At 39.5% G+C, this 11,423-nt stretch overlaps 1 protein-coding gene across 2 annotated transcripts; it reads left to right on the top strand.

Annotated features, from left to right (window-relative positions):
• The first annotated feature begins 2,703 nt into the window (after positions 1–2,703).
• MRPS14 (mitochondrial ribosomal protein S14) lies at positions 2,704–10,350 on the top strand. 2 transcript variants are annotated; one of them, XM_063106733.1, is made up of 3 exons: positions 2,704–2,790; positions 6,863–7,021; positions 9,907–10,350. In XM_063106733.1, the coding sequence occupies exons 1-3, from the start codon at positions 2,746–2,748 to the stop codon at positions 10,087–10,089; spliced, it is 387 nt and encodes a 128-aa protein (XP_062962803.1). In that variant the 5' UTR covers positions 2,704–2,745; the 3' UTR covers positions 10,090–10,350. The 2 variants fall into 2 exon arrangements, with proteins under 2 accessions (XP_062962803.1, XP_062962804.1); XM_063106734.1 differs by lacking the exon at positions 2,704–2,790 and adding an exon at positions 2,865–3,230.
• Positions 10,351–11,423: the final 1,073 nt, after the last annotated feature.

Genomic DNA, 11,423 nt, shown 5'->3' with positions numbered 1-11,423 from the left:
ATCAAATTTCAAAATATTTAACTCTTAAATTTTATTCTGTCCACCCAGAAAGTACTTTTAAGCCTCCAAAAGAAAGAATAGAACAGAAGGAAAAAGCAGAGGTAATATAACTGGTGATGGTGGTATCTCCACTTTTATCTGAATCTATAATCCCCACTTGAATATATAAGCTCACAAGGGCAGGAATTTTTTCCAGTCTCTCCATTCCTCCCCCACAACACACACACACACTGGTACAAAATAGGCACTTCATAAATATTTGTTGAATGATTGATGATGGTTCTTCTGATTCTAATATTCCTGGACAATAAGGCCAACAGCCTTCCCCCACATTCCATCAAATGGCCAAGGAGAATAGCAGACTCCTTGGAAGAACTCAAGGTAAAGTGATCCTTCTTTAGGCCTTGCCAAGCTTCCCGCACTCTAAGGGAGGAGGGTACATTGTGGAAGGGGAGGGGGGAAGGTTAGGCTGTTTTACAAAATCAACTCAGTCAATTAAAGAGGATCCTGGAGTCTCATCTCACTCTCTCAGAGATTCCTGTCTTACCAGCACCATTAAGTTGCTATAATCTCTTCTTAAGGTGAAAAACAGCCTTGTTAGATACTAATGCTGTTTAAGATATTTGTACACACATGTTCATAGCAACATTATTCACAATAGTCAAAAGGTGGAAGCAAAGCAAGTGTTTCATCAACAGATGAATAGACAAGCAAAATGTGGTACAGACATACAAGGGAATATTATTCAGCCACAGGAATGAGGTATTGACACATGCTGCACCTGCATGAAACTTGAAGACATTAACAGTGAAAGAAGCCAGTCACAGAAGGACAAACACCGATTTCACTTGTATGTGGTACCTAGAGTAGTCAAAGTCATAAAGACAGAAAGCAGAATGGTGGTTGCCAGGGGCTGCAGGGGGGGAGGAATAGGGAGTTATTGTTTAATGGTACAGAGTTTGAGTTTTGGAAGATAAAAATGTTCTGGAGATGGATAGTGGTGATGACTGCACAACAGTGTGAATGTATTTAATACCACTGAACTGGACACTTAAAATGGTTAAGATGGTACATTTTATATTACATATATTGTACCACAATTTTTTTCAAAGTTACTAATGCTGTTTAAAGATGCTTTCAGGAGTTTCCTGAAGGGTGGCACACCAGGACAGGGCATGGAAGCTCCACAGAAGTGCCCCTTCCCACATACCTGGCCCTATGCATCACTTCATCTGGCTGTTCACCTGTATCCCTTGTGACATCCTTTATAATAAACCGGTAAACAGCCAACAGGGTTGCACAAGTTGTTTCCAGGTCATAAACATCCCTACCACCCCAAAGAGCTCTGGATCCTGGGCTACTTCTTCAACCCGTCTATGACAGAGCAAACACTCAGTCTGGCCTGGTTTCTATGGCTAAAGCCCGAGTTTTTCCCGCCATTTCCCAGGAAGATCTGTCTCAGTCATGTGCCCACTCTGGATGTATACAATTCTCACTGTTCTTCCTATGAGATTGTGGAGGAAGGTTCTTGGCCCTGTTCTCTGTCGTACCAATAATGTAGAATAAAAACATAACCTACTAGGAAAACAAAAAAGCTGCTTTCAAAACAAGTTTTACAGAAAGGAAGCAAAAGGCTACAGCACACAGAGCTAGCTCACCCATTTCATGGGCTGGTTACAGAAGATGACCCTCAACTGTGGGGAGGGAGAGAAGAGTCTTACATGGGCTTGATGCCTTGTGCTGGTCTAGTACTTTTCTGATTCCACCATGGCAGAGCTCATGTTGTTTTTTCCTACCAGCTGGCCTCAGTCAGACCATCAGACCATCAGAAAATGTCCATCAGACATTTTCCAATAAACTTGGACCTCTATAGAAAGGAGTCTGCATTCAACTCTCCTTCATCCCAGAAGGCTCCTGTGTATGTTATGTAGATGTAAGTAGCACATAGTCGTCTCATTTCATCCACCAACACGTCTAAGACAGCAGGTACTTGCCAAGCTAATACATACTCCTTGACTCTCTTCTACCAGAATGGTGGCTCAGTGGTACTGGCCTTACTTCCGCACAAAGGAATGGGACCTCTCAAAGGGTTCATCCCAGAAGAACAGCTGTTATGAAGATGACCTGAAAGTTATTTCCTTGTCCTAGACTGAAAACAGCAGTTTTAAATGACAATGTCCACCAACAAGACAAAATGTTTTAGCCCTTTCACCTAAAATCGCGATACAGACATATAAATGAACTATCTTTATCACCGCCATCATCAACGTCATTATCATCACCACCGTTACAGCGGGGAGAAAGTAGAGATTTGCAAAATCTACAGGAGGATGGACAGAAGTTGGCAATAATTCCGAGGTTTCTGGCAAGTAGTGCCCTAAACTGAATGGAGGATATAGGAGGAGTATGTTGAGTAGGACAAGAAGGATGCAGGGGAAGAGAAATTGGTGACGACGAGCCGGCAGGTAGGGACGCAGGTAGTTTAAGAGGGTGTGTAGAACGAACGGGAGGGGAGCCCCGCGCGAGGAGCACCCCGCGGCACCTGCGGCACCACGGCAACGCTCCCAGGCCGCGCTTTGCCCAAGTTCCTTGAAGTAACGCGAGAGCTCGAATCCCGTCACTGACCCCTCCCTGTAGGCTAAAATCCCGCCCGCCGCCCCGCCCCCTGCAGCCCCTCCCCGCACGCCCTTCTGTATCCGGCGGTGTCAATAAAGTTGCCGCGCTGTGACATCGGCGGCGAACAATATGGCGGTCTCCACGTTAGGCTCGCTGCTGCGGACGCTCCGGCAGGTCAGGCCCTCGCCTCTACCCCACCCCTACCTCTCACCTCTGAATTCCGAAACCCGCGGGTCACTCACGACTCTGCCACCTGTCGTGCCCAATGCGGACCGGTCCCAGGGGCCTCTCCTCCGCCCACCTCCCCGCTACGGGTTGGTTCAGGGGACGTCCGAACTGCAGATATAAATGGGGTATTCGTAAGCATGTAACTGACTGGCATTGAAAGCTGCGAGATTGACTTCGAGTTGAGAGGGAGCGAGTGCAAGGAGAGAAGAGATCCGAGGATTGAGGCCTCCGAGACTCCGTCGTTAAGAGATCAGAACCGTGCAAAGGAGAATGAAAGGAGACGTCAGCGAGGGAAGAGGAAGACCTGAATAACGTGATAGCCTAGAGGCAGGCGATGACAGAATTTCAAGGAGCAGGGATTGGGAAACTCTGCTGAAAGTTGACAGGTCAGGTAAAAAGACGGGCTGAGAATTGGCTGTAGAGTTTAGCAGTGTGAAGATTATTGGGACCTTGATCATAGCAGGATAAGGCGGGATAAGGGCGAAAATGTTCAAGAGAGAAAAGGAGGAAAGAAATTGTAGCCTATGGGCATAGACAAGCCTTTGAAGGAGTTTTGCTATAAAGAAAAAACAATAGGTCAGTAACTGGAGGGGAAGGTGGGTTAAGAGTGAGTGGTTTTTCTTTCAACATGGCAGAAGTAACAGCATGTTTGTGTATTGAAGGGAAAGATCTTGTACAATGGGAAAAATTAATGGTGTAGGAGAGATGGAAGAATTGCTGGAGCTGTACCTTTGTGTAGGAAAAGGGTGATGCGGTCTTGTGTATGAAGTTTGGTCTTAGGAACATGGACAGTTAATCTGTCGCGGTGTTGTCCAATAGAAATATAATGTGAACAACATACGTAATTTAAAATTTTTCTAGTAGCCACATTGAAAAGGTAAAAAGAAGCAGGTGGAATTAATTTTAATATAATATTTTATTTAAGCAGTATATCCAAAATAGTTATTTTAACATGTAATCAATATAAAAATGACTTATGAGATATTTATGTATTTTTTCATACTAGATTTTTCAAGTCCACTTTGTATCTTACACTGAAAGCACATCTCAGTTTGGATGCTATATTTTCCACCGTTAAAATAGAAAATTGGTAGTTCTACCAAAACAATAAGATTGTTTAGTGTTTACACTGCTTCAGTTTTAAATTTTAAATTAATTGGAATCAAGAATTACGTTCCCTGGTTGCACTTGTTACATGTCTGGTGCTCACTAGCCATCTGTGGTTAGTGGCTACTGTATTGGACAGAGCAGATCTATAACAACAGGAGGGGATGTAGAGCATATGATACAGATGCTGGTAAGTGGGTAGATGTGGTAATGGAAATTGGTGGAATTCTCTTCTGATTGCTTATAATTTTATAATTAAGGAGAAAGCAAATTCACCAGCTGAGTGTGAGGATGTGGGAGCAGGTGGCAGAGATTTAAGGAAAGAAGGGAAAATGTAAAATAGCTGGGAATAGATGGGAAGAATAGTCGGGAAAACTGGAGTTAAGTACAGAGACGTGAGAGAGGCCAGAGAGTTGAGAGTGTATTCAAGAAAACATTGTATTTATAGACCATGGAATCCAGGCTTGGAAAGGGAAGATGACAAGAAACCAAAAGCTGACACAGTAAAATGATAATAGGATCTATCAATGGATTGAAATTCCCAGAAGGATTATTATTGGGATGTTAGAAGGAGCAAGCTAGAAGGAAGTGATAGAGACTGAGATACACAAAATTGAGGTAATTGCAAGTTTGCACATATTGGTAATAAAAGACCTTGGGTATGGAAATGAATAAAGATGAATGGAGGACAAAAATCATTTAAGTAGAGGAATTGAAAGAACAGAGAGATCAGGGTATAATTTCATGTATATTAAAATCACCAGAAAGTAACACAGGAAGAATATTGGAGTGACAGTGAACCAGGATCCAAAATTGTTAAAAAATGAAAGGGCAGGGGTTGTGGTAGATGACTGCAGCAGGGAGAGGTAGTGGGAGGTAAGCCCAATGGCATGAGAGCCAAAGCCAGGAGCTTTCAGGAGGGAAGCAGGTCCGGAAGGTACAATGAAGAGCAAAGAAGATACCTACCCCACCTCCAGGCCCAGTTGTGGGAGAAAAAAAGATGTACAGAGGAAACTATCAGGAAGGATTCAAGATTCAGCTAGAGCAAAAATGTGAAGGAGATGTTAAGAGTTGAGGATTTAGAAGATTTTGGTAATGGTAGACCGTGAATTGAAGAGGGCCCAGTGGAAGAATTTTAGGAAGTGAAGAGGGGTGGGAGATAGGGGCAGGATAGGATGTGTACAGATCAGAATAGAATGCAATCTTAATATATAAAGCACTGTTATAAACTGATAAGAAAATACACTACAGACATAAAACATTTGCAGAAGAAATAATCTGATAGGCTAATAAATGTTTTGTTTTAAAATGTATTACTTTTATTGTCAGAAAAAAGGTGTGTAAAAAAAATGAAAGATTATTTTAAAAAATAGAAACCTTTTAGGAGACAGTAGAGAGGAAGCTGATTAGGAAGTCTGAAAAAGAATTCAAAGAAGAAATGTTTAGTTCATTTTCTAAGTCTCCTTGACTTTTAATTTCATAGGTAAAGCAAACCTTATATTGCCCCTCTACATGAACTGTTTCTTTCAGCCAGAATGATTTCCACCTGGTCTTATGAACATGTCTTGCTCATTTCCTTGTGTGGTTTAAACACACTGTACCTTCTCTTTCCTCCCCTGCCCCCCCCAACTGTATCAAAATTCTGTCAGTCTTTCAAACCTTGCTTAAATTCACCTTTCCATGACACATATTTCCAGCCATGGTTACCATAGTATTCAGTGGACTCAGTCATGTGCCAAATTGATATTTAAATTCCATTCATGCTCATGTTTTTATTTATTTATTTTTATTTTTTTCATTCTTATTTTATTTTCAAAAGATGATTGTAGAATCATTGTATTTCCCCATGGGACTTTTATTTAATCATTTGAACACTGAAAGCACTCGGTTTATCATTTGTTAATAGATTGGAAAAAAAAGTTGGCTTTCTATTATAGTATTCTTATTTTCAGTTTTATATTCTGCTGTACATATTACTTATATTAAAAAGTTATAGAAAACCATTATTTTCTATAGCTGCAATTTAATTAATATTTCTTCTGGGAGAGAGACTTAAGTTTCTAGCCATTTTACTCCCTTTGACTGTGCTGTGAGTCAGCACTAAGAACTATCACCATGTAAATGTGTGACAATAAGACAACTTCTGTCTTATTACTGGACAACTAATGCTAAGAAATATTAGGTCAGTGATGATTTCAAAGTACCCTTTGATCCAGCAATTCTGCATTTAAGAATTTAACCTACAGGGTATATAGGAAGAATACATATGAAGACACTATTTATTGCAGCATTGTTTGTAATGATAAATGGTGAGGTATACTCGTATAGTCTAACTGCCACCAATAGGCCACAAGTTAAATAAATTATGATGCATCCATACAGTGGAAGATTATGCAATCTAAAGAAAAGGGGGAAGCTTTTTATATACAGATATGGAAAGCTCTCTGAAATATATTGTTAAGTGAAAAAAGGGAATGAAAAATGGGAGGGGGAGTGTATACATGTATTTGTATAGACAAAAATCTCTGAAAGGATATATAGGAAACTAGTAACAGTGGATACTGATGGAGGATGGGGGGTCACTGGGCAGGTGAGGAGTAAGTGGGAGGGAGACTTTTCACTGTATGTCTTATATTTTATATTAATATCTCAGAAAATTTTTCACCTTGCATCACATTATTGACATTATGTTTATTACCACTTTGACTTAATGTACATCCATAAAAGTTATTTATTCTGAATTGGGAAGTCTGTTATTTTAAATTATTAAAGTGATCCAAAACAACTTAAAAAAAAAAAAAACAGTGACACTATTTAATTAATAAATAGTGACTGAGAGCGGATTGCAGGATTGGGGAACACATGCAGAGCCTGGGCCTATCTTTCACTGTTCTTTGTCTTTGTCTTTTAGATGGTTCCTTTATCAGCTTCAGGCCAAGTTCGAGGTTACTATGTAGACTGGAGAATGTTGCGTGATGTGAAGAGACGAAAAATGGCCTATGAGTATGCAGATGAGAGGCTACGGATCAATTCGCTCAGGAAGAATACCATTTTGCCCAAAGATCTTCAGGTTAGCTAATTAAGACGAGTCCCTTTCTATACCACAAAATCATTAACTTACATCAGATCACCTTTGATGCTATTTGTTGCAACTTAATTTAAGTATCTGGAGATCAGTATCTGGAGAATAAGATCAAATACTCCAAATCAACACAAACAAATAGCCTTGAAATTGATTTTGGTGAATTTCAGATTAAAGACAACTAACTAGTTGTCTAGTTAATGATTTCAATCATTTCATTATGTGATCCTTAGAAAGTACTGGTGAATTGTTAACACACAGAAATTGGGCAGTTATTTTGACCTATGGTCTCTTTCCTACTTCATGCCAGTCTTTCAGCTCTCAAGGCATCAGAAGGCATTGCTGATGCATGAGGCCATGTGCCTAGCAGGTGGCCTGAATTGTTCCTTACTCAGGATTATTCCTGGCCTGTCTTCCTGCATTTCCTTGACCACATCAAGGAATGTGCTGAGGTTGCCTTCCATTTAGGCTTGCTTTCTTCATACTCCTCAAGTTGAATAAGAGCATGTCAACCCTGCTTGGTTTCCTGAATATCTGCATTTAAGAGTTTGTCAGGCAGTATAAATCAATCTCAAGGCCACTTAACTTATCAGAAGCATAGATTTTTTAAAAAATAACATTTATAAAAGTTGTCAGAATGATATACAGCCTGTTCATTACTATGAATTCTTTTAAATCTTGTCTGGGTTAAGCCAGAATAGCAGAAAACTGAGTGACCTAGCCCACAGTTATGGCTTTTACTGTAGTGGCATTAAGCTATCTGCCTACATTTGGGGAGTAATAAGAAGTAGCCCCTGAGAAACTCGCTCAAGGTGATGTGATCATAGAAATAGAATAGCATGGTGGTTGCCAGGAGCTGGGAGGCCAGGGGGAGGAGGGGGACAGGGAGCCTGGTGGGGAATGGAAATATCTGTTAGCAAAGGGTATAAACTTTCAGTTATAATATGAATAAATTATGGAGACCTAATATATAACATGGTAACTACAATCAATAATACTGTATTGTATACTTGAAATTACAAGGTAACTATGAGGTGGGAGATGCATTAATTAGCTTGACTGTAGTAATCATTTCACAATGTATATGTACATCAAATCATGACATTGTACCCCTTAAATATATATATAATTTTTATTTGTCACTTATACCTCAGTAAAGCTGGGGGCAGAGTGGGTGTTGTTGAGTCCATTATTTATGAAGACCCCCAGAAGAAATGTCTCTTGTATCAATAGCTGTGCAGAGACGATGAATTATGGAAACTAATCCTGGCTCTGTTACTTGCCCAATAGCTTACATGTCAAATTTATGTCCCACTTCTACCAAATAGACAGGCTTTCACAGCATACACTTTTGTGTCCTCAGGCTTTTATCTTTTCTACTGTCATTCCCCTTTACCCCAATTTCCTCATTTACGAACTGCCTTAAATCTTTTTGGGAACAAGCAGTATGTATAAATAAGTAAATAAACAATTTGTAGCCATTCTTTAAGGTCTGCCTCCATGAAATTTTGCTTCAGTCTTCCAGCCCAGTCATCTCTCCTCTCCAGTTTCTTCTACAGCACTTATTGTCTCCCACTCACTGACTTAATCATGATGTTTTACATAATAAGTATTTCATAATGGCAGCACGTGCATAATCTTTTAGAGATCAGGAACTATTCTTAATACTTGATAACTTATGTTAATTTAGTGGCTTTCATATGTATTATCTCATTTAATGTGTGTCCTTTCAGTGAGTTAGAGTAATTATTTTGCTTTCACCATAGTCTAGCAGAGGGTCGGTCATACTTGTCAGCACATTTGGAGTGAAATGAGTGTGATCCACACACACACTCTTAAGCACGTACATACGAATTAGTTTCTGCTGACAAAACCTTAGCCCAAGCTACTGCTGTAATGCCTACTTTTCTCCTCTCAACCACTTTGCACTTCCCAGATTCATCTCTACATTGCAAAAAAAAAATTTTTAATGTAAATCTCTAATCACTCTCCTTCTCCAGCAGTCAGAATCTTTTTCTTTCCGTAGCCTTCAAGGCTCTGTGTTATTCTACCCTTTCTCCCTCTCCAGTCTCATCTCAAGCCATATTCTCTCCTACTTGATAGTGCACAGTTTTCAAACTTTCATGATTCACAAATCATCTAGGGAGGCAACAGCAATGCATTCACATATTCTCCAAATGACTTAAACAAGAATGTATATAGCAGAACTATTCGTAATAGCTCAAAACTGGAAACTAAACTACCCAGATGTCCATCAGCTGTGGAATGTATAAATGAATTACAGTATACTCACACAATGAAAATTACCACCAGTGAGAACAAGCAGATTACAACAGGTGCAACAATCCTGGTGAATATTATATACATATTGTTAAAGGAAAAAAGCCAAACAGAAATGAATAAAAAGAATACATACTCTGTGGTTACACTTACATACAATTCACAAGAAAAACTCATCTATAGTGTTAGCAATCAGGTTAGCTGTTAGCCAGAGCATTGATGACTGAAAGGCACAGGTAGGGCCTGGGGTGCTGGTAATGTTATGTTTAATTATCTAGTGCTGGTTTATACAGGTATATTCTGTTTGTGAAAATTTACTGAGCTTTATACTTATGATTTGTGGATTCTTATGGCTCTATGTTATGTTGCAATTTTTAAAAATATTGGTAGGATGTTAAGCATTTCTGGCAGCGTTCTGATCTGTTTGTTTCTATTCATAGGTTAAGGTTCACTACTGTGTCCAGAATTCTTTGGCTGAACTCTGAGTACATTAAAGAATCTGGCCCTTTCTTCTCTTCCTCTAAGCATTGACTTAAGCATTTAGAGTAAATTAATGCATGCGATCTGTGGGATAACTTTGTGATTTTCCTTAGGATGTGGCCGATGAAGAAATCGCTGCCTTTCCCCGGGATAGCTGTCCTGTTAGAATCAGAAATCGGTGTGTTATGACTTCCCGCCCACGTGGTGTAAAGCGGCGCTGGAGGCTTAGTCGTATTGTCTTCCGTCATTTAGCCGACCATGGGCAACTTTCTGGGGTCCAGCGAGCAATGTGGTAAATTAAATCCAGAACCTACTGAACCTGCCACTTCTGGCAAGAAACTTTCCTAACACACAAAACTCTGGTTTTTGTAGGAGCTCAGTATAATTGTCTAGTCTACCTGATGCTGTCTATGGTTAAATTACTTCTAAATTTTAAATGAAGAAATTTGGATGTTTCATTCTGTCAGTGAATTATCTTTTCTCTTGGATTTAATAAACATACTGTTCCCGTTACATGGTGTAAAGAGTAGAGTAATAAAATTCTTTTTCTGTGAGAATATGCTTTCTTTTCCTTCAAATTCAATCTTTTAGTAACATATAAGGGTTTTTCTATTTTTTTAAGAGCATTATTTCATAAAACAGCATTATCTCATAGATAATACAACTAATATATATATATATATATATATATAGCTTCATCTCTGGCAATTTGGAATCGTGGCTGGCTTCCCTGACCTGCAGAGCTCACTTTATTATTAGTTTATTGATAGAGAAAATAGATTGTTAGATAAAGCTGATATTCTGGATCATCTAATTATGCTTAACTTGTGTGATGGCTGAACAAAAAATACCACTGATTGCTTTCTTTTTCTGCCTTCGAGGGCCTTTAGAGCAAAATATGCCTCATTGAGCCCCTGAAAATCTATCCAAAGAAAAGTTCTGTTGGAATAGAACATATTCCCTGTGTTCATGTTTATTTAATCTGTAACAAATAAGTAAGGGTAGCAAAAGGTTGTCTCATGCAGTGACCCAACAGCGTCATCAGCCCAGTGATAAAAATATACTTAGTAGTACGGAAGCAACTACTTCACATCAGGAAAATATTCCTGGAGATGACACCTGAACTTAAATCAGGAGGCAAGGGTTGAGAAGACCCTTTGCCATGGGAATAAAAGCACAAAGAAGCAGACACAGAGAAGGCATCAAACAATGAAACTACAGTTACTTCAGTGTATCAAAAAATATGAAGCACAAGAAGGGCCACATCATGGAGGATCCCACATATGTGAAGGAGTTATGACTTAAGCACATGGTACTGGAGTTTTCAACAAAGCAATGTCGGCATCAGCTTGCTCCACAGATAACTAACAGCTGTGTGGTAGATGGCCATGAGAGGAAAAGGCTACAGGCAAGACAACCAATTAGGATGTCTTAATTGTTCAGGAAGATGGGGTCCTGAACTAAGGTAGTAAGAGAACAGGTTTTAAAAGTATTATTTAGCAAAATAAAAGAAAATTGGGCAAGACACAAGAAATATTATAGCTAAGAGGTAAAGATGGCTCTCAGATTCCTGGTCAGTGTCTAGGTAGATGAGATAGGGCAACTCCAAGTTGGAAAATAAGGAAAAAAA

The sequence above is a fragment of the Cynocephalus volans genome, chromosome 8, assembly GCF_027409185.1.
Source record: "Cynocephalus volans isolate mCynVol1 chromosome 8, mCynVol1.pri, whole genome shotgun sequence".
NCBI classification, from domain to species: Eukaryota; Metazoa; Chordata; class Mammalia; order Dermoptera; family Cynocephalidae; genus Cynocephalus; species Cynocephalus volans.
Note: the sequence above shows the minus strand (reverse complement) of the source record. Positions and strands in the feature narration are given on the sequence as shown.

Coding starts and splice junctions, on each gene's coding strand:
- MRPS14 (XM_063106733.1), top strand. CDS start 2,746: ATGGCGGTCTCCACGTTAGGCTCGCTGCTGCGGACGCTCCGGCAG. Junction 2,791..6,862: donor TGCTGCGGACGCTCCGGCAG/GTCAGGCCCTCG, acceptor TTTGTCTTTTAG/ATGGTTCCTTTATCAGCTTC. Junction 7,022..9,906: donor TTTTGCCCAAAGATCTTCAG/GTTAGCTAATTA, acceptor GATTTTCCTTAG/GATGTGGCCGATGAAGAAAT.